At 41.3% G+C, this 19,795-nt stretch overlaps 1 protein-coding gene across 2 annotated transcripts in view; it reads left to right on the top strand.

Annotated features, from left to right (window-relative positions):
* TTYH3 (tweety family member 3) overlaps window positions 1-19,795 on the top strand; it is a 130,070-nt gene that overhangs the window by 74,125 nt on the left and 36,150 nt on the right. For both annotated transcript variants that reach the window (XM_063143637.1, XM_063143638.1), the window contains exon 3: window positions 10,614-10,783. In XM_063143637.1, the coding sequence (XP_062999707.1) occupies window positions 10,614-10,783 (170 nt within the window). The remainder of the gene's footprint in view (window positions 1-10,613; window positions 10,784-19,795) is intronic.

The following is a 19,795-nucleotide window of genomic DNA, read 5'->3' on the forward strand; positions in this document are numbered from 1 at the left end:
ATGCCTCGGAGTGTCACTAGGTTGGGGGGGGGTTATGGAAAATCCAACTGCCTGGAGCTGCTCAGAGTCCCAGATCAGATTTTTTGCTGTTCAAAGGAGAAAGTGCTGATTTCGTGGCATGCTACCCAAGGATGCCAGCCGCTAATTCAGGTGATGATGAGTATGTGTTATGGATCTTCTTTTTATAAAGCATATACATGTTGACTCCCTTCTCTTACAAAACTATTGTTTTTCTTGAAGCATTTGGAGCATCTCGAAAAGGAGAAAGGGACGAGATGTTGCCTGTGTGCATAAACAGGTGTTTTTGTGTACAGAAGTGGTGCACCTCATTCTCTGGTATTCCCTGACCACTGAGGGAGAAATAGCATGCACCGTATGAGGTTGTAGCTGGTGTGTTGAAGCCAATGCAGTGCTTACTCTTCTACGCTGACACTCCCTGACTGAAGGAGGGATGGAGGGCTGAGCTCTTTCTGACAGCCAACCTCTTGCCTCATTAGGTTTTCATGTTGCTGTGCAACTGTGAAATTCATCAGCCAATCACAACTGCAGTAAGAGTGAATAAATCTAATATGCCTTGTCTTATCAGATTGAAGCATAAACAGATTTTCTTAACTCACTTTTCATAGGAAGGAAGGAAGCTCAGAGCGTAAGACTCGTCTTAAATGCTAACCTCTTTCAAAATACGTCTGTACTCAAATGCAAGACTGATCCATCAGCATCATCAAGCAGATTTCTCACTCCACCAATCTAGTTCTTTTGATCTTGAGTCTAGAGATGTTGGTCCTGGCAGTCCTTAGTGAAGGAGTCTGATTGGACTGTTGCTGTTTTTGGAAACTCTAGTTTCCCCTCAGTCTAGCAGTATTATGAATGTTTCATTTAGGGTTTTTACTCCATTTTTGTGCACTCAATGAGAGTTTTTGACATTAAATTGACCAGACAGCTGTCTAACAAACTAGATCAGTCTTTGGGTTTTGCTTCTATAAGGATCAAGACTTACTGTATTTCTTTGATTGTAAGACGCCATCGATTTTAAGACGCACACTAATTTCAGTACCACCAACAGAAAAAAAAACCCTAAGACACACCCGCGATTCTAAGACGCACCCCGTTTTTAGAGATGTTTATATGGGGGGTGGGGGGAGTGTGTCTTAGAATCAAAGAAATAGGGTACATCATCTCTCAATCTGCTGAGATATCCAGCAGGGCCAAGAGTCTGCACTCCCATCAACCAGTCATCAAAAGCTTGGTGTTTCCTTCCCTCAATTCCTAATATGTGATTAATCATGATTTTAACACTGGATAAACAATGGTTACTGCAAACCATAGTTTGCCCCAATTCCAGAATTGGAGCCTGTGGTTTGAACTCTGTTTCTGATTCTGATTTGGAAGAAAGCTAAGGTTTTCAATTATCATAGTTTCCCCCATTTGGATAATGACAAACTATGGTAATTACAAATCAGGAAGTGAGGGACAGAATCGGACCATGCAATGGTGCAAAGGTAAATAAATGCAAGCTTGAGGTATAGTAGCCCCCAACCAAGGTTGTGGTGAACCTGGCAACTTTTGACTGAGCCTGCAAAACTTGTATATACTACAGAACTGTACCCTTCCTGGTCAGGTCAGGAATTGGGAACAGTCTTGAAAGAAAGAAACTGCCTTGATCATCCACAGTTTTAGTGTAGTAGCCACATTCCCATGTATGGTGCATATATTTTTTTCTGCATTGCAGTCCAGGAGGGCAATGTAAGGAGTAGATTTGTCTCGCTTGGTACATGGTGAAAATTAATGCAAAACCATCTAGCAAGTGCACAGCCCCCTAGGGCTTGCTCAAGACCCTCTCTTTGCATAACAGTTGATTCTTATAAGATGGAGGAATAGTTTGCTACTCAGTCATATTGAATGGTTGAGCAGCAAATGTTGGACGTGGGTGTACAATAAAAGCAGAGGTGTGTGTGTGTGAAGTAGATGCAGTTGCAGTATGGTTCTACAAAATGGTGTACATTTATACAAAATGGGTTTCTAGTGTGACAGACTTTCATGGGGGTTTTGGACAGCTGGTTCTGTGCAGACAGTTGTCACTTAAATCCTTTTTGTAAACTTAACAAAGTAGCCTTCAGTTAGCTGGAGCAGGCCTGTTCCCAGAATAGCCTTTTTTTCTCAAGTTATTTTCATTATAATTGGAATGTGCACGCAGAATGGAAGTTTTGGCTATGTGAAAACCAAGCCAATATTTGGCAGCATTCAATATATTCAGGGAAAATCTACTGTGCAAGTGTAACTGCTTCAGTCATTTAGGCAGCTTGATTGTTAATAGGATCAAAATAGTTGGGCTCTCTTTTTCATTGGCAGGACATGAAGGTTCAGGACCACAAAACTGTACTTACAAAAAGAGTGATGGGATTTTAAGCATCCCGACAGAGGTTTATGGGTTGCACAAAACCTCCACTGCTCAAGCTGCAAGTTTCACCCCTGGGACTGAAGCAATTTTGGTACTTCTGCCCTTGAGTCCTTTAAAATTTAAAGTCTCTTCTGCGAACAGATATTTATTTCAAATAGTCCCAGTTGTGGAATACCCTTCCCAGAGATGTCCACCCCTTCGTTTCTGTTACTGGAAAACGGAGAAGGGCTGGACTATTTATGAGGGCTTCAAAAAAATCAGAATGCTAATTCAGGCCGACAAACTGAATTTGAGATAATGGTTAACAGTGTTCTTGCTTTGCAGATATGTATATACATGTATGTGTATGTTTGTGTTTGTATAGCCATTCTAGCATAGTATTCTCTGCACCAGGGACGGGCAAAGTTAAAGAAAAAACACACCCTAGGATTGCAGCCTTAAAGCAGGGCTGGGCAACATGTAGGCCAAAATATCTGGAGGGCTACAACTTCCACCATCCCTCACCATTAGCTATACTAGCTCAGGCTGATGGGCACTGTAGGCCAACACATCTGGAGAGCCACAAGTTGCTCAAGCTTCATCTCCATTGACCGGTCCATACGACACTCATAACTTACGTCTCAAATAGACTGCTTTTGCTGTTCTAAAAAAAGACCAGTACTTCCATCCAAGAGCACATAGCTGTATTCTCCCTGGTCTCTGCATCTTAGATGGGGACCAGTGGACTTCAAAAGCAAAACTATACAGTATGACCAGTCCTAGAATTTTCTTCACGAGAAAAATATCCATGTGCATTTTGATTACAAAAAGACACCTGGGTTTCATATTGTCGGCTTTAGAATCAGAGGAATCTCAGAGTGTCTCATACTTAAAACCAGCCAGAAGTCTTAATTCTTTCTAGAAATCTGCAGAGTTCCTGCTTGAGGCCTCTCGTTGCTGAGTAGCTACTCTTGGCAGGGCCTACAGTACCAAGGAAAGCAATTAATGAGGCTCTAAGCCTTGTCAGTGGTTCAGAAATACAGGCTCCAGCTGTGACTGTGGTGGGTCTTGGCTGTTGTTGTTTTTACCCGTTTCCTGTCTGTTACAGATCTTAAGTGGCAACGATCTGGTTCACACGGTCACCACTGCTTAAATAAGCCACCGTGGCTTGTTTAAGCTGTGGCGCATGCTAGGTGTGTCCCTGGGTGCGGCTTGTTGCATCGTCCAAACCCGGGTGGCATGGCTTGTTGGAGGGTTAAACAATACTCAAATAACCCATGGGCTGCTGTTCATGTGATCATGCAAAACGGCCCATTGATATTTGGGGTGGGGGAGGCTTTATTTCCTGTAAATATGAATGTAGAAAGCCAACTGAAAAGTGCCCCCCTCCTTTTGAAACAACCTTTGCATTTATATAAAATGTCTGCTGCTTGGTTTCTTTGACAGCATTGAGTTTACACTGAAGGGGAAGCCTTTACTGCTAGGAATGGCTGATTGCACACACAATCTGCTCTAGTTTAAAGAAAGAGCAATAGTATTCAGTGCTTATGGTGGCAGAGAAGAACATAACAACAAGGATACCAGCAAAACCTTGGTTGGTTAAAAAGTGTGTTTTTAGGAATGGTTTACGCTGTATTTCTTTAATACACAGGCACACAAACCCTACTGTAAAGAATCACATGTATTCCATCAGATGTGAAGGTTGCATGCATGCACTATTAGGCATGTGTTTCTTTTTAAGGAATGCTGAAGCAACAGCCAGGAAATGATATATTTATGGTAAGTGACAGAAAGATTGGTACCCGTTGATCTTAGGCTGTGCATGTGAAGGAACATGGCATTTGATCACATTAGGGACGTGCTCTTTGAAATCATCTATTTCTAAGTTTGATGAATCAGGCTTTCAGATTTTATTTTCATGTAGTTGAGGGGCACAAAAAGAGTTCATTCCTCCTAGTTTAGGTGCCACGGCAGGTGAGAATTGGGGTCGGGGAAGGCAGTGGCATTGCTATTCTCTTGAGTCTCAAAATCAAATCCTGGCTTAGCAACTGGTACTGGTGATACTTCCTAGCATTTTTCTTCAGGAAGCTGTTTGATGCATACCGTGTTTTTAGCATTACTGCACAACTTCATAATCACACTGCTTGGTTATGCGGCAATATCGCAGGAAGGAACCTTTGTCAGACTGTACAACAGGCTGTCCATTCAGGGATGAGGAATATGTGGCCCTCCAGATGTTGTTGGACTGCAACTCCTATCAGCCCCAGTCAGCATAGCAATAGCAAAGAATAAGAGGTGTTGCAGTCCAACAACGCCTAGACGGCTACACATTCCCCATCCTGGCTAAACAGAAGTAGGAGTTAAGATGAGGTTTTCCATGAAACTTTCCAACTGATACAGGTTCCACAGCCTGATTTTGCATTGCCCAAACCTTATCACTAGCTGGTATTTCAGTGATGTCTTCTCTCTAATAAATAGATTCATGATCACAATACTTTTCAGGTGTGTTATTCTCTTTGCTGGGTATTTTCTCCATACTGTAGTTTTTATTTATTTATTTATTTATTTATTTATTTATTTATTACATTTCTATACTGCCCAATAGCCGGAGCTCTCTGGGCGGTTCACAAAAATTAAAAACATTCAAAGTATAAAACAACAGTATAAAACCATAATATAAAATACAATATAAAAGCTTAACCAGATAAAAACAGCAGCAATGCAAAAATTCAAATTTAAAACACCAAGTTAAAAAAATTTATAGACTGTTAAAATGCTGGGAGAATAAAAAGGGCTTCACCTGGCGTCTAAAAGCATGTAATGTAGGTGCCAAGCGAACCTCCTTAGGGAGCTCATTCCACAGCCGGGGTGCCACAGCAGAGAAGGCCCTGCTCCTGGTAGCCACCTGCCTCACTTCCTTTGGCAGAGGCTCACGGAGAAGTACCCCTGGGGGTCCAGGCAGGTACATACAGGAGGAAGCGTTTCTTCAGATAGCCTGGCCCCAAGCCGTTTAGGGCTTTACCTCTTCTTAACTCTAATCTGCAATATGAGATCCACTTTTAATTTCCCACCTGCATTTGTTTTTACCTTGTCTCTCAAAAAGAATAAAGGTTGTGGTAATGCTGGTGCTATGGGCCTTGCCCCGGTTGTGACTCATGACCAACCACTTGAACTCCAGTGCTGTAATTTCTGGGTCTTGCTTGTGCTCTCCTATAGATACCAGAAATGTATGTTGCGGTTGAGAAGCAACTAATATATAAATCAGCTTTCGTTTGGGGCAGATATCCTGCACATAATGAGTTTATTAGAATGTAAGCCTATGCGGCAGGGTCTTGCTATTTACTGTTTTACTCTGTACAGCACCATGTACATTGATGGTGCTATATAAATAAATAAATAATAATAATAATTTTATATGTGATCTTCCAGCGATTACACCTGAGTAGTTCCTTTTTTAAAAAATAAATAAATGTTCCATTTAGCAAGCCAATCCATTTACAGAACAGTCAAGTAGATGCTGTTGGTGCTTGTGCCTTGGTAAAAATGAAGAGTAGGTTTCTGCTTGCTAAATGCTCACACTCCAGCAAACCAATTAGCCTCTAAAGCACTGCAGTATTTGAGAGGCTGTATTCCTGCCACAGACTAACATGGCTGCTCTGCTGGAATTTGTCGCAATACAGCTGAATATATTTTGACTGTGTGTCACTGAGGGCATGTCACAACCCATGCAACGGTCAATGCTGTTGGTGATACAAAAAAGATGAAGATCCCAGCTAGCTTGGGTACTGAATCTGGCTTCAAAAAACTGGACTAAAATCTTCCATGCCCCTGTAAAGCAATTGTAGTTCTTAAGGCAGCCTGAGGGCATTAGATGTGGCAAAACCTCAGGTTTTAGGATTGAGCCTCTCTTTGAATGAGTTGATTTTATCTGCCGCCTTCTGCTTTTTATACTTTGAGCTTTGGAGTTCAAAATATTCAAACCACTTATTTCAGCAGCTTCTGGTAACATTCCGACAGATGAGCTCATCTCTTTATAAAGTAAATTCAAACTTTAAGAGGCAGATCTGCTCATGTGGAAAACACTGTGGTCCACCCATGAGTATTGAGAAAGGAAACCAGTATTCAGATCCCTGTTCGCTTACTCTATCACTTGCGACCCATATAGATCTAATACAACTGCCCCTCCCCAACTTGACTTTTCCCCTCCTGCCTTAACTGTGGCTAAGGGATATATTGGCACAGGCTTTAACCATGGTTAAAGCTAACCAGCTTACCCACTTAACCAGGATTTGAAGCTGGCTACGTATTCTGGTTAAGAGAGGAATGTAGCTAACCTTACCAGTGGCTGGTATCTGTTCCAATGTATCACTTAACTACAGTTCAGGCAGCAGGAAGGCGTTTTCTGCAGGGAGGCAGTGCATGGTTTCACAGCCTTTCTCCAACGTCTTGACTGCATTTAATTGTTCCTACTTTGTTATGTCTGCAATGGCTTTGAGTGACCTTGGGCAAACCAGAGTTGGACATCGTCGGTGTCCCATTTATAGAATGGGAAACACTGTGGTGAACTTGAGTTTTGCAGACAGAAACTGGGCTAGTATTTAGTTATGGAGCTGTCAGTCTTTTATAGGAGTACCAATAAATTTAAATAATGTTGAATAGCTAAATTTGGCTCAATTTAGACATCACATTAAACCACAATTTAAGAAGCTTAGATATGGTTTGGCATAAAGTCTGAATTGAGAAACCGCTGTGGCCACTAGTGCTCCATCTCCAGAGGTTGCCACACACTTGGAGGTAGGAGTGGATGTATGTTGAACATCTGAGAGGACAAAAAAATGATCTGGCAACATCACAGTTAGACTTTTGCAATGCGCTCTACATGGGGCTATCCTTAAAGATCAACCAGAAGTTTTGATTGGTGCAAAATATGTCAGCTGAGCTGCTAACCAGTCACAGTATCAGGATCATCACACTCCAATAGTGAAAGAACTGCACTGTTTACATCTTGTTTTCCGGGCTCAGTTCAAGTTTTCTTTTTCTTTTTAGCCTTTAAAGCTCACATTTAACAGGAAAGCAATTTCCCTCAATAGGTTTCCATTGAAATGTTCCTCTGGTACCGGATGAAGCTTGTTCATGTATTCCTGGGTCTTTCCTTCCCCTCCCCCTTTCCATGCAGAGCAGACTTGCTTCCTTTTCATCTTAATTTCCACGGCAATTTATTTTTATAATACATTTCCAGTCATTTCGTATTATTGTAAAAAGTGGACTTAGGAAAAATAAATGGCTGCTTAGATAATGGGTTTCCATCCATTGCTTTTTAGTAATGTCTGACCAATTATTTATCTGTTGGCTGGTGAGGCAGGAGCAATCTTAAAAGGTTCTATTTGCTTTGAAGATGGGGATCTTAATGTATTTTTTAATAATCAAAAGACTTCCATAAATAAGTTGTGACAAACTGGACCCAGAGAGGCTGCAGCCAAAACAGGCTTTATAATCTCATATCCAGTGCCTAGAGATGAGGTCTTAGAGGCTGGAAAAATGACACCCATCTCTGTGTGAATTCTGAAACTGCTTCTGTCATGGCAAGGCATAACATTACTATCTTTCAGGATAATGACCTATCTAGCCCAGTCCGTCTTTTCTCTTTCGCTGGTGGATAATTCATGTTAGTGCAAGGCTAGTGTTCGTAGCCGTAACTGGTGACAGTCCTCCTGGGTTGAAAGTACTGCTCCTGAATGCTGCTTGTTTATGCCCCATAAAGCCCTATATACAGCTTGAGACCAGGCTACCCAAAAGGCTGCATTCTCCCACACAAGACTGCCTGGGTTTTAAGATCTTCAGGAGAGGCCCTTCTCTCACCCTGGCCACAATCGGTGGCACATTTCATGGGGACACAACAGAGGGCCTTCTCGGTGGCTGCTCCCATCCTCTGGAACTCCCTCCCACAGGAAGCTAGATTGGCTCTTTCTCTGTTGTCCTTCCACCAGCAAGCAAAGACATTTTTATGCAGGCAGGCCTTTGGTGTCTTAGCTGGTCTGTTGCTGGAGGTTGTTTTAATTAGTTGAGAGCTGTCTATTTCTTTAATTGTTCTGTGTTTTTAATTGTATTTTAATGGATCTGTTTCTATGTTACGTTTTAATTAATTTTTTTATTGTTAGCCAGCTTGAGCATAATTTTTGGCAAAAAGGCAGGACATTAAATAAATAAATAATGAAGTGCCTGAATCTAAGCTAAGAGGATGTGTTCCTTCAGCGCAGGACGCCTGAGTTCACTTGCTGGATTTGGAGGCTTGAGCTGAGAAGTCCAGGTCTGTTGATCAGGCAATGGCAGAAGACGAGACTTCTAATATTTATATCAAGCCTAGCCAATCCAGCTTCATGCTGCCTGTCAAGTCATAAGCATTTATGTTCATCCCTATCGTTTTCTCAGCTATCAAGGATGGGTACTCATGTGACTTTTTGTCATTTTATTGTGAAAAATGCAAGTGCTTGTCTGTAATTTTGTCAATTGCAGCAGGAGGAGAAGGGCAAAAGAGATGTAGCTGATTAAAAATAAAATACCCACTATTGCACATTTCTGGAACAGATCTGTCGGTGGACTGAAGGGTACTAATATTACTGTGTTGGCACAAATCATTTGGGCTCCATTCCAGGTATTTAAGCAGAGTTACAAGTTGGGCATATTTTATAGTCGGCAACTTCCAGATTTGTGTAAAACAACAACCCACCACCTATTGGTAAAAGGGATTTTTGGGAGGAAGATTCTGCATTTAAAGTGCAGAAAATGGATGGTTTTGAATGAGAGGTCTCCTCTTATTATGCTTTTCAGCTGCTTTTTTGCCTGCAATCTGAAGGTGGGTAGCTTTAAACATACACATTCCCCATGGATTGGTATGTTTAAAGCCCCTTTGCTCATGTTGCGGATTGAGTTGCTATCATGTTTTATTGATTAAGAGCCTAAATTATTGTATTATAAATAACATTCTTTGCTTGGCTTTCAATCCGATATTGTGCATAAAAGAAGGACTCTGCAAAAGTCTCTGTCCCTGTTCTTGTTTCTGGGGAAGGAAAGGGGTTGAGCTGTTTACATCTGCCACAGCTCAGCCTTCCCCAGACTGGCATCTTCCAGATGTGTTGTAGTTCAGCAAGTCCGGACAGCGCCATGTTGAGGAAGATTGCCTTTGCTCATGTGAAAGACAGCCGATGGCTCTATTAAAAATTAGTTGTAACCAGTGATGTAGGGTACTTGGCAAAAGGTTTTTTTATATATGAAAACAAAACAAATGTTTGGAGTAATCCCATGTTTGTTTAAATAATTCAGATTCAGGGTCACATAGCCATATACATGTTTTGTGGGAATCTATCGTGTATATAATCATCTAGGACAGAATCTGGCGTCCAACTCATTCTGTCAAGTGTGCTTATAAAGTCCATCCACTTGAATAATTTACTTTAAAACATTACTACGTTTTTCGTTGGCAATTATATGGAACAGAACTTTCATTTAATGAAGAAGGCGGAAAAGCTGTAAATGTTGAAATAGCCCTGAATTAAAATTCAGCTGGGGAGCTCCCCAATGCCATGACTTGGATTTAAAAAAGGAAGTCCATATGTGTTGGGGTCTCTCAGGACTTTGTGAGCAATAGTTACTTACTCATAAAATACTCCAGTCTATAATAATATTTATACAGGTGTTGCTTACTCCCACCCACCTCCTTTTAAAAAGAAAACCAGGAATCCAGCCTAAACACTTTAAAACATGAAATGAAAGACAGCCCCTGCCCTCGGGCTTAAAATCTAAAATTGTTTGTCAAATCCTTGTCACAGAGCTAACATTGTTAAGTTAAAATTTGAATTTTGCTGCGCAGTAATGTCAGGATATATTTTGCTTCTTGCTTCGTGTATGAAATGTGCACCTCCCAACAAATTGAGGAATATAGATAGGAACATCTAGGAATCAAGGGAAGGAGGTTGCTGTATCTTGTTGGCAGTTTTAAACTAGGGTGTGACTGGCTGCAGATTTGCCACTATATATGTGAAGCCTTGCCGGACCATTATAGGCTCTGAATTGCAGTCCATTGTTGGGTATACATCAGGTAACTCATGGGTAATACCCTATACAGCAGATAAAGGCTTTAATTTTTTTAAAAAAAAATTCACGGAGATAGAAGCTTTAAGATTTAAGAGATTTTGTTGTATAAATTTCTTTTAACTGTGTATATATTTCTCTACCTCAGGCTCTGTTGTTGTTGGGTGGTGTCGCTCTGTCCTGCCTTGCTCTGGATCTTCTCTTCCTCCTCTTCTATTCGTTCTGGTTGTGTTGTCGCCACCGCAAAAGTGAAGAACAGCTGAATGCAGATTGTTGCTGTACAGCCTGGTGCGTCATCATTGCAACTCTAGTCTGCAGGTGAGTTCTACCCCTTTGCCTTCTTCCAAACTAGCTGAAAGGTGGACTAAAGTAATCTTAGAGGGGCAAAATGAAATTGCCTGCTCACTTTGTCGCTGTCACCATTTACCATCTATTTACTCAGAGTTATAGTTCTTCAAACATAACCTTTATGTCTCATTTTCAATAGGATTATCCTCCCTAGCAAACTTCCTAGTAAGTGTAAATAAACATCTGGTCTTTTCCAAATCCAGAAAATGCTGCTCACCATGCTACTTAAATCAGTGTAGATCTGTGGTGAATTTATTGATGGGTCTATGTTGGCTTGTGATACTTCTCCCTTCTCCATTCCTTTTTCTTTTTGAATCATGTCTATTAGATCATGAGCCTGTGATTTAATAGATATTTTTAAATCTACGTGGTTTCTAAGTTAATAATAATAACTTTTAGATTATTTTCATGTTGGATTTTAGTCTATGTGTATAGCATGAATAGCATTAAATGGTGGTAGGCAAGGGCATCTTATGAAATGGGGTGTAAGCCCACTTTATATACTACTTGTTGTGGTATGGTTGTAGCTGCCTCTGTAGTTGATTTGTTCAGCATAAGGGTTCACCAGGGTTATGCAGACTGTGTACTTGGGAACCAAAATCAAGACCACAAAAGGGAAATATACAACTCATTATTGATTATAAGTTCAATGTATTGACCCCATCGGTGTCCTGGCTAAGCTAGAAGCCCACGGGAAGGAGCCTTAGATCTGGTAAGATACGGTTCTGCTTGGTAAAGTAGAGTCACAGCAAGGCAAGGAACTGTCGGGGCAATGGATAGCATACTGTAGGGTGTGTTTCCTCCCAGGGAGTGCTGTTGTCCCAGCAAGGGTCCGTAAGCAATTGAGGCCTTAAGGAGGCTTGCAGGCCTAGAACTTTCAGAGGCTGTGCCCCTGCTAGATGCTAGCTGCAGCCCTTAAAGGATCCATGGTTATTTCAGTAGCCTCTTGCTCCCCCCACAGCCACGGGTCAGGAGAAACTGTGGGAGAATCATTCTCAGTGTCTAAGGTTGAGGGGAGGGCTATGTCCTCAGGCCTGGAAGGTATATGAAGTGGTGCCAAGGTGGTTCTTGCTTAGATGTGTCCCTCTGCTAGCGAAGTATATAGAGATGCAAGCCTTATGCTGCCTTGCAATATTGAGGTCATCCCAACAATGTAGTAGTGTCAGCAAACCAATATAGGAAGCTCAGCAGAACAATATGTGAACATGAGTTCACATAGATTTTGCAACATTTGTGACTAATATTTAGATCTTAAGCAGCCTCTTAAGCCACTTCTGTCTACCCTCTTAGTAATGTCTTGTTTTAGTTCCTCATGGGCTATGTTCTTTATGCTCATGTCTGTGACCCCTTGTTAATGTCATCAGTGGTTATGTCATATACTTTTGTTTCATCTCATCTGCTGAGGTTCATTCTTATGCATGGCCTGAACCACACTCTATGCACAAAGACCACCCGTTATAGCTCATTTTCTGGGATGTCTGGTTAGGAGGCCTAGGTTTGGGTTTTTTACACTGATCCAGGGAATGTCCACATCTTCAGTCCACTTGGTTAAACTGTGTCACATGGTTGTGCTCCACACTGGTGTTGACATTGTGGTCCATGCCCACAAAATCTGCATTAGTCAGAGAGATGAAAAATATAATGCCCCAGGGCAGACTGAGAACAAATAATAATAAATAACAATTGCACCCTCCTGATAACATGACCGTTGCCAATGGGGGAAAAATATTCCAGGCACCCAGAGCCAACCGTTCCTTATGTGTATGGGCGCTATAAAACCTCTTGTGCATTTGTAGGGAGGGAGTGGCCATACACACAAACAAAAAACAGACAGAGGTGAACATCCAAAGCAGGTCACATAGGAGAGAAACTTGTGAATGAACTATTTTGCACCCTGAGATCGTATTCCTCTCTCTTGTGACACAGATACACACACCACTGCCTGTGTATGTGCCAATCAGGAGAGCTTCTTGCATGCATACCTAGGAGAGCCTATGTATCCACGCAAGGAGCATGGGTAAGTGATCAGTATATACTCAGCCCTTTATTTATTTATTTATTTATTTATTTATTTATTAGATTAATATACTGCCCCATAGCCGAAGCTCTCTGGGCGGTTTACAAAAGTTAAAAATAGTGAACATTAAAAAGTATACAAACTTTAAAACCATAAAAAACACAAATAACAACAGTATAAAAACAACAGTATCCATTTAAAAACAACTGTTCTGGGGTCCGTTAAAAAACAGACAAACTTAGCATTGTTAAATGCTGTTAAATGCCTGGGAGAAGAGAAAAGTCTTGACCTGGCGCCGAAAAGAAAACAATGTTGGCGCCAGGCGAGCCTCATTGGGGAGATCATTCCATAATTGGGGGGCCACCACCGAAAAGGCCCTCTCCCTTGTTGCCATCCTCCGAGCTTCCTTCGGAGTAGGCACTCGGAGGAGGACCTTAGATGTTGAGCACAGTATACAGGTAGGTTCATGTTGGGAGAGGTGTTCCATCAGGTATTGTGGTCCCAAGCCGTGTAAGGCTTCATAGGTTAAAACCAGCACCTTGAATTGGGCTTGGAAATGTATAGGCAGCCAATGCAAGTGGGCCAGAATTGGTGTTACATGTTTGAACCTTCTGGTTCCAGTTATCAATCTGGCCGCTGCATTTTGCACAAGCTGCAGCTTCCGAACCATCTTCAAAGGCTGCCCCACGTAGACGGCATTGCAGTAATCTAATTTGGAGGTTACCAGGACATGGACGACTGAAGCTAGGTTATCCCTGTCACTTGCGCTGGGTGTGTTGATGGTGGGCGCATGGATGCTTGGAGGCTAGGGGGCATGGCCCTGGGTGCTATGGGCGGGGCTAGCCTGTATGACCCCATAGACCCTTCGCCTTAGGTTTGTGGAATAGGGCAGCTTGTGCATGTTATATCATGAAGTCAAAACACGGGAGCAAAAGAGCACTTTCAGTGTGTGTTAAATAGGAAATCCTTATCGGGCCCTCAGATGTCCTTGGAAGCTAATTTATAAGCATCTAATAGAGGAAATAGGGTGGTGGGAGTGGGGTTTTTCTGGAAATTTACTCGGGTTTCATTTTGACGCTGACAAAAGCGATCTGCTGCTAATTGAGAGTTATCAGTATCACCATGCACAGAGCATACTGAAAACTGTAAGAGGGGTCTCCTATGATCATAATGCTTTCCTCTGAGAGCATCATGTGGAAGTAATCTCCTGCTCAAGGTCATGTTGTCCCCTGGTTAGAAGCAAACCTGCAGTTTTGCAGTGTTAAGCTGGCATGCTATCTTGGTTTGTTTTTCTAGCCTTCAGGAGTATCCCAGGTATCTTTCAGGGGCCTGGTCTTGTGTGCTTCTCCCAACATGATTTTCCTAAAGTCATCCTCCAGCATCTTTCCTCAACCTACGACGAAGCATTTCATTCGCACATTTTGTTTTTAACAATGCATGAGTTAAGGAGAAAGTCATTACAGCAGGTTTTTTATTAGGCACTGTGATTTGACTTCTATAATTACTTTGTCCTGGATGAGACAGGTGTTAACTGTTTCCTAGTTCAAATTGAACTGTGCACCAGAGCTAGAGCACTGTAGTAATGGCATCTACTTATGAGACTGAGGCAGCTAGAGCAAGGATGGTGCTGCTGCCGTGAAGGAGCATTTGATGAGGACATTTGATGAGGAGCATTTGATGAGGACAAATTAGTCAGTGCCAACAAGTCCTTCCAGATTGGGGGAACCCTGAGGGCATTTGCACTGTTCTCAAAGGAAGAAAAGAACATTGTTCTTTCTTTTCTTTTACCTGCACAAAAGACTACTTCAGCAGCATTTTAGTTCCAGGACATTCCTATCCCTGGCCTAGCAAAGATCTAATGCTGCCCCATCTCATAAGCATGGTTAGGTGAATGGGAGCACCCACTGGCTCACTTGCCTCTTCTCTCCATTTTGTGCAGGCATTCTCCCTACTCTTTTAGTTGCACACCAAACTATGGTTAGCATTGCACCAGCATCACTATGAAACATAATTCATACCAAACCGTGACTTATAGCAATCATGAGAAGCTGGGGGTAGCTATAACAATAGCCATAGTTTCCTCCAAAATAGAAAGGTAGAGGGTGAATACACTTAAGATGGAAGGATTGAGAGGAATTGGTTAAAACTTCTTTTTCGGTTTTGAGTAGTTCAACAGGCCAGTATCTTTCTTTCTGAAATGTTGCATATCTTGATTGCCCTGGCAAGCACATCTACTTATTTCTGATACTTATTTGATGCTCTACTGGTTCCTTTTACATCGTATAATGGGAATCCCTCATATCTAAACTTCTCTGAAAGCACTGCACTCTCTGTCCACTGCTTTGACATTCTACAATTGTTTAAATGAAAAGGGGAGAGAATGGATTGATATGGGTGACCAGCAGAAAAGTACTGGAAAAATTCCTTCCTCTGAAATTGAAGAGGCCTGCTTTTTTCTTGGTTGTTTATTGGGAAGAACCTTGGGTCCTACAACTGAAATTTATTATGTATGTATGAACATTATGGGAGCCCACTTCTTTGTGCAGCTTAAGGCGTTTTGTTTTGCATCAGATTTTGTGAGCAGATCCAGAGAGGTAGCCTTGTTTGGCTCTTATGCCAATGGTTCTAATCCAGGATTTCTCAAATGCAGCCACCCGGACTGTGGCCATGGAGTTCCTAGTTTGTTCCATTGACTTTTATGGTATAAGTCTGTGCTGTGGAGGTACTTGCAGCTCCCATACATGTTCAGCGGACTTTGCTGCAACCACAGTTATTATTAATTCAAGAACTACTGCTCTATTTTTTAAAAAAAAGGCATTTGACATTTTTAACATGCCATAGGACTTTCTGTAGATTTTGTGAGATGTGTGGGCTTTTGTTTTTGTTTTTTTGGTCTTGGGAAATAGTGGATAAGCAAGTGGCCAGGAACTGGTTGCTGTGGGATCCAGAAATGGTACAGATTGGATCTGTGCACTGGGAAACATCTCAGACCATCTTGAACACTGTAGCAGACGTAATGTGCAAACAGATGTTGAAAGATGGCTTTTGCAGCTCTCCCAGAAATAGCACTTCCCCAAGTGTTGAAGAATAAGGTGGTAATTAGATGGGAAAATTAACTCATCCCCAGGAGTAACTTTAAAGTGTAGGTGTATGTGTGTGAGAGTGTGTTTAAAGGGCTCAGCTTGTAAAATTCCCTTTTAATTAAAGTGTCTTGCTGTCACTGGAGTATTAACTTGTAGAGATTAGACTTTTATGTGTGGTGGGTCTCGTCTTGGACTGGGACAGGGATGAGAGGCTTTAGCTGATGTATTTCTTTATCAATTAATCAATTGCAGCCAGGATCCTTGTCTTGCTGTTTCAGTTTTGTGCTGAAAGAAGAAAACAGGTCCTTAGAGCGTCCACACATGTCACCCTTTGTCAGGGCACAACTCCACTTCTGTATTCTCCTTTGGAGACTATTCCGTTTTTATTTGAGGTTTAAGCAATGATGGGCAGTTTTATAATCTCTGGATTGTACATAGCCTCCAGAGATTTTTTTTTCTGTGAGTATTTGTTATGGCTGCATAAATATCTGAATGTTCTTTTCACTGCTGGGGAAACTCATTACTAGTAACTGGTTCCAGATATGGGCTTGGAAATCTCCGTTAAATAGGAAACTTGATACGTTACAATGTATTTTGATATTAATGTAGAGACTGAAGTTTTGGTTTTGGTACGTATTGTACAGAATACAGATTTGGATGGGGATTTAAGATCCTCTTCTGGGTGCCTACTCCAAGGGAAGCTCAGAGGATGGCAATGAGGGAGAGGGCGTTCTCAGTGGTGGCCCCCCAATTATTAAATGATCTCGCGCCAAGGCCTGCCTGGTGCCAACATTGTTATCTTTTCGGCATCAGGTCAAGGCTTTATTCTTCTCCCAGGCATTTAACAGCACATGCTGAGTTTTTAATTGACCCCAGATCTATCTTTAAGCCTGAGTTTGAAGTTGTTTTTAAATGTATATTGTCTTTATATGTTGTCTATTTTTATGCTTCTATGGTTTAAAATGTTGTATATCAATTTTTAATGTTGAATGTTTTAATCTTTGTAAACTGCCCAGAGAGCTTTGGCTATGGGGTGGTATAGAAATGTAAATAATAACAACAACAACAAATTTCCTTCTCAATGCTGCCAACAGGCCACTTGACTTTTCACATTGCGAAGGAGCTTCGCCCCCCCCCCCCCCCATGTGGCCCATTATTTCATTCCAGCTGACCTCTGTCCAATTCATACAAAAACTGTGTGGGTTAAGGCTTCCTTTTTTTTAATGGATCAGTTACAATCAGTGGGGATTATCCTCTTTTTGCCTGACACAATGATGAAAGCTTATCTCATCATGAGATATGTGCCTTTATTCACGAGAAAAAGATATGTTTAGGAGATGGTGATCTTATTAGGGCCATCTGTATTTATTTCTGCCCTTGGTCTTATGTCACCCTAGGTGACAGATTATTTTTGCCGCTCTCCGTCTGGCGGAGTGGCATTTTATAACTTAAAAGCTCAGATCTCCTCTCCCACTTTTCACTGAGAGTAAAACATGCAGCTACGGGATACAGCACGACTGTTGTTGCTGCCTTGGATGATAGTGGAGAACTTATTCTTTTCCGAGTCCAGGCAACACTGCTTATTTGGAAAAATCCTGCCAATGTGGCAGATTTATTTTTATTTAAAATATTTCTATCCCACTTTCCCTTAATACTTGTAATGGCTTATGATTGAAAAAACACATAAAAACAAAATTAAAGGAAGAATAATGTAACATTGAACAATTTATTTAAAAGAACAATAAACAGAATCAAATAAGAAAAGAAATCCAAAATCCATATCACCATTCTACTTTCACTAGGGCAGGATCTACACTGCTGCTTTAAAATGGTTTATAATAGTTGTGACAACTGTTGGGGAGTAGGACACACTCCATATACAGTTTTCAAAATGTTTTCAAAGTATCCTGTCCGGCTTGGTATAGATCTGGCCTAGGTCAACATAAAGGGAACAAAATAATGTGGAAGCTTTAAATTTCTACAGAACATTTCGTCAGGCAAGATAGTAAACAAAGTAAAAAATAAATGATGGAGGGAGAAAGTGGCTGATGTTCAAGGCACATGGATTGTGCATTTTGTTACAGTCTTTAATATGGAAAGTGGGAGAAGGCTGGAGGCATTCAAATTAGGCTCCATGGGGTACAGAGATGGCTTCCGGTTGCATCTGGGATCTTCCAAAGAATCAAACAGTTTTGAAAATCTAAAATCCATCTGTTACTCAAAAACTTACCTCTTTCCTTAGGGGCGACACAGATTCCTTGGTAGGCAGAAAACAGAAGAAGAGAGAAACTAGATGATTATTATTATTATTATTATTATTATTATTATTATTATTATTAATTTATTTATATAGCACCATCAATGTACATGGTGCTGTACAGAGTAAAACAGTAAATAGCAAGACTCTGCCGCATAGGCTTACAATCTAATAAAATCATAGTAAAACAATAAGGAGGGGAAGAGAATGCAAACAGGCACAGGGTAGGGTAAGCAGGCACAGGGTAGGGTAAAACTAACAGTATAAAGTCTGCACAACAGTATAAAGTCTGCACAACACAATAGCGTTTATAATAAAGCTGGAGATAATTTTAGATGGTGTCTGAATCAAATGAAATCTCAAGAAAATAACATATTCCCGGGTGCTTAAATAGCAGCAACATTGGCAGGAGAAGGCAGGTCTTCAGAAGGCAGGTCTGCGTCATGGCTGTTGAAGACTTTATAGGCCATAACCAGCATTTTGTATTGTACCTGGAAGCCAACTGGAAACTAATGATTGGAGTGTTGTCGTCATAATTGTTTATACTAATAGTGAATTCATTCTCTGAGTGTGGATCCTTATGTAACCAAAACTTCCATGCAATAGACAGGTATCAACAGGCTCCAACCCAAAAATTTCGAGAGGGGTGATTCCCCCGGCCCCCAGCAGTCTAATGAGGACGGAGCATGCTTAGTGGCTACAGAATGCCAGAGGGGAAAAGTAGGAATGGGGTGGAAGAAGATATAGAATGGAGAATCCTGAAAGAAGGCCTGGCTGGAGCACGTCTGGTTGCAGGTTCCACGTTTTACTGCTTGTTGTGGATTTGTAGCTCTGCTTTGTTGCGTTGTAGAAATTACTTCCTCCTGAGAAGTATGTTTTATTCTGGCTTTCAAGAGTTATCTCAATAGGAGTTGATGTTTCTTGCTTCTAGAATTTCACCTGGTCAAGAGCGTGGCAGATTTTTTTTATTATTGTCTCCATCTTTTTCCAACGCCATCCCTAAATTCAGGTGCCATTTTCTTTTAATTGTATTTAAAACATTATTTGAAAGAAATAGCATATTTATCGTTCTATTCGGGTTTTTTTTAATTAACATGCTTCCCAGGAGGAAGTAGATATGAACAATTGGTTGCTTCCCATGGTGGAATAAGGATGGGAACAAAACTCTAATGCCAAAATTCCCAGCATGGGAATTTGGCTTCCCTCTCAGCCTGTGATGGTGTAGTTGGGACCATCTGTCATGCTGATTGGTCAGGACTGCAGTTAGCTGATGGGTTTTCCAGCCTTGGTGTATATTATTATGTGAGGATGAGGGAGCTATTGTGATGATGGAACCGTCTTTTTTTAAAGTAGGGTCTTCAAAAATGGTGTAGTATACATGGTAACTCTCATCATATACGTAAGAAAGCATAGATTCTGCATGCTGGCTTCGTCTCTTTCTAAAGCATTGAATGTCTGCAGCTGCTTCCTCCTGGGCCCTCTCTCTTCCTAAGTGTCTCTGACTGAAAGCTGTTGCTGTTCTATGAATAGTCTTTCCTGCACCAAACGAATCTGAAGGGTTTGTGAGGAGGGAGGGTCTCTTTAGGCAAGGAAGGTGATTGACGAATGCAGGTTCTTCAGTTTGA

Source organism: Elgaria multicarinata, chromosome 17, assembly GCF_023053635.1.
Source record: "Elgaria multicarinata webbii isolate HBS135686 ecotype San Diego chromosome 17, rElgMul1.1.pri, whole genome shotgun sequence".
Taxonomy (NCBI): Eukaryota; Metazoa; Chordata; class Lepidosauria; order Squamata; family Anguidae; genus Elgaria; species Elgaria multicarinata.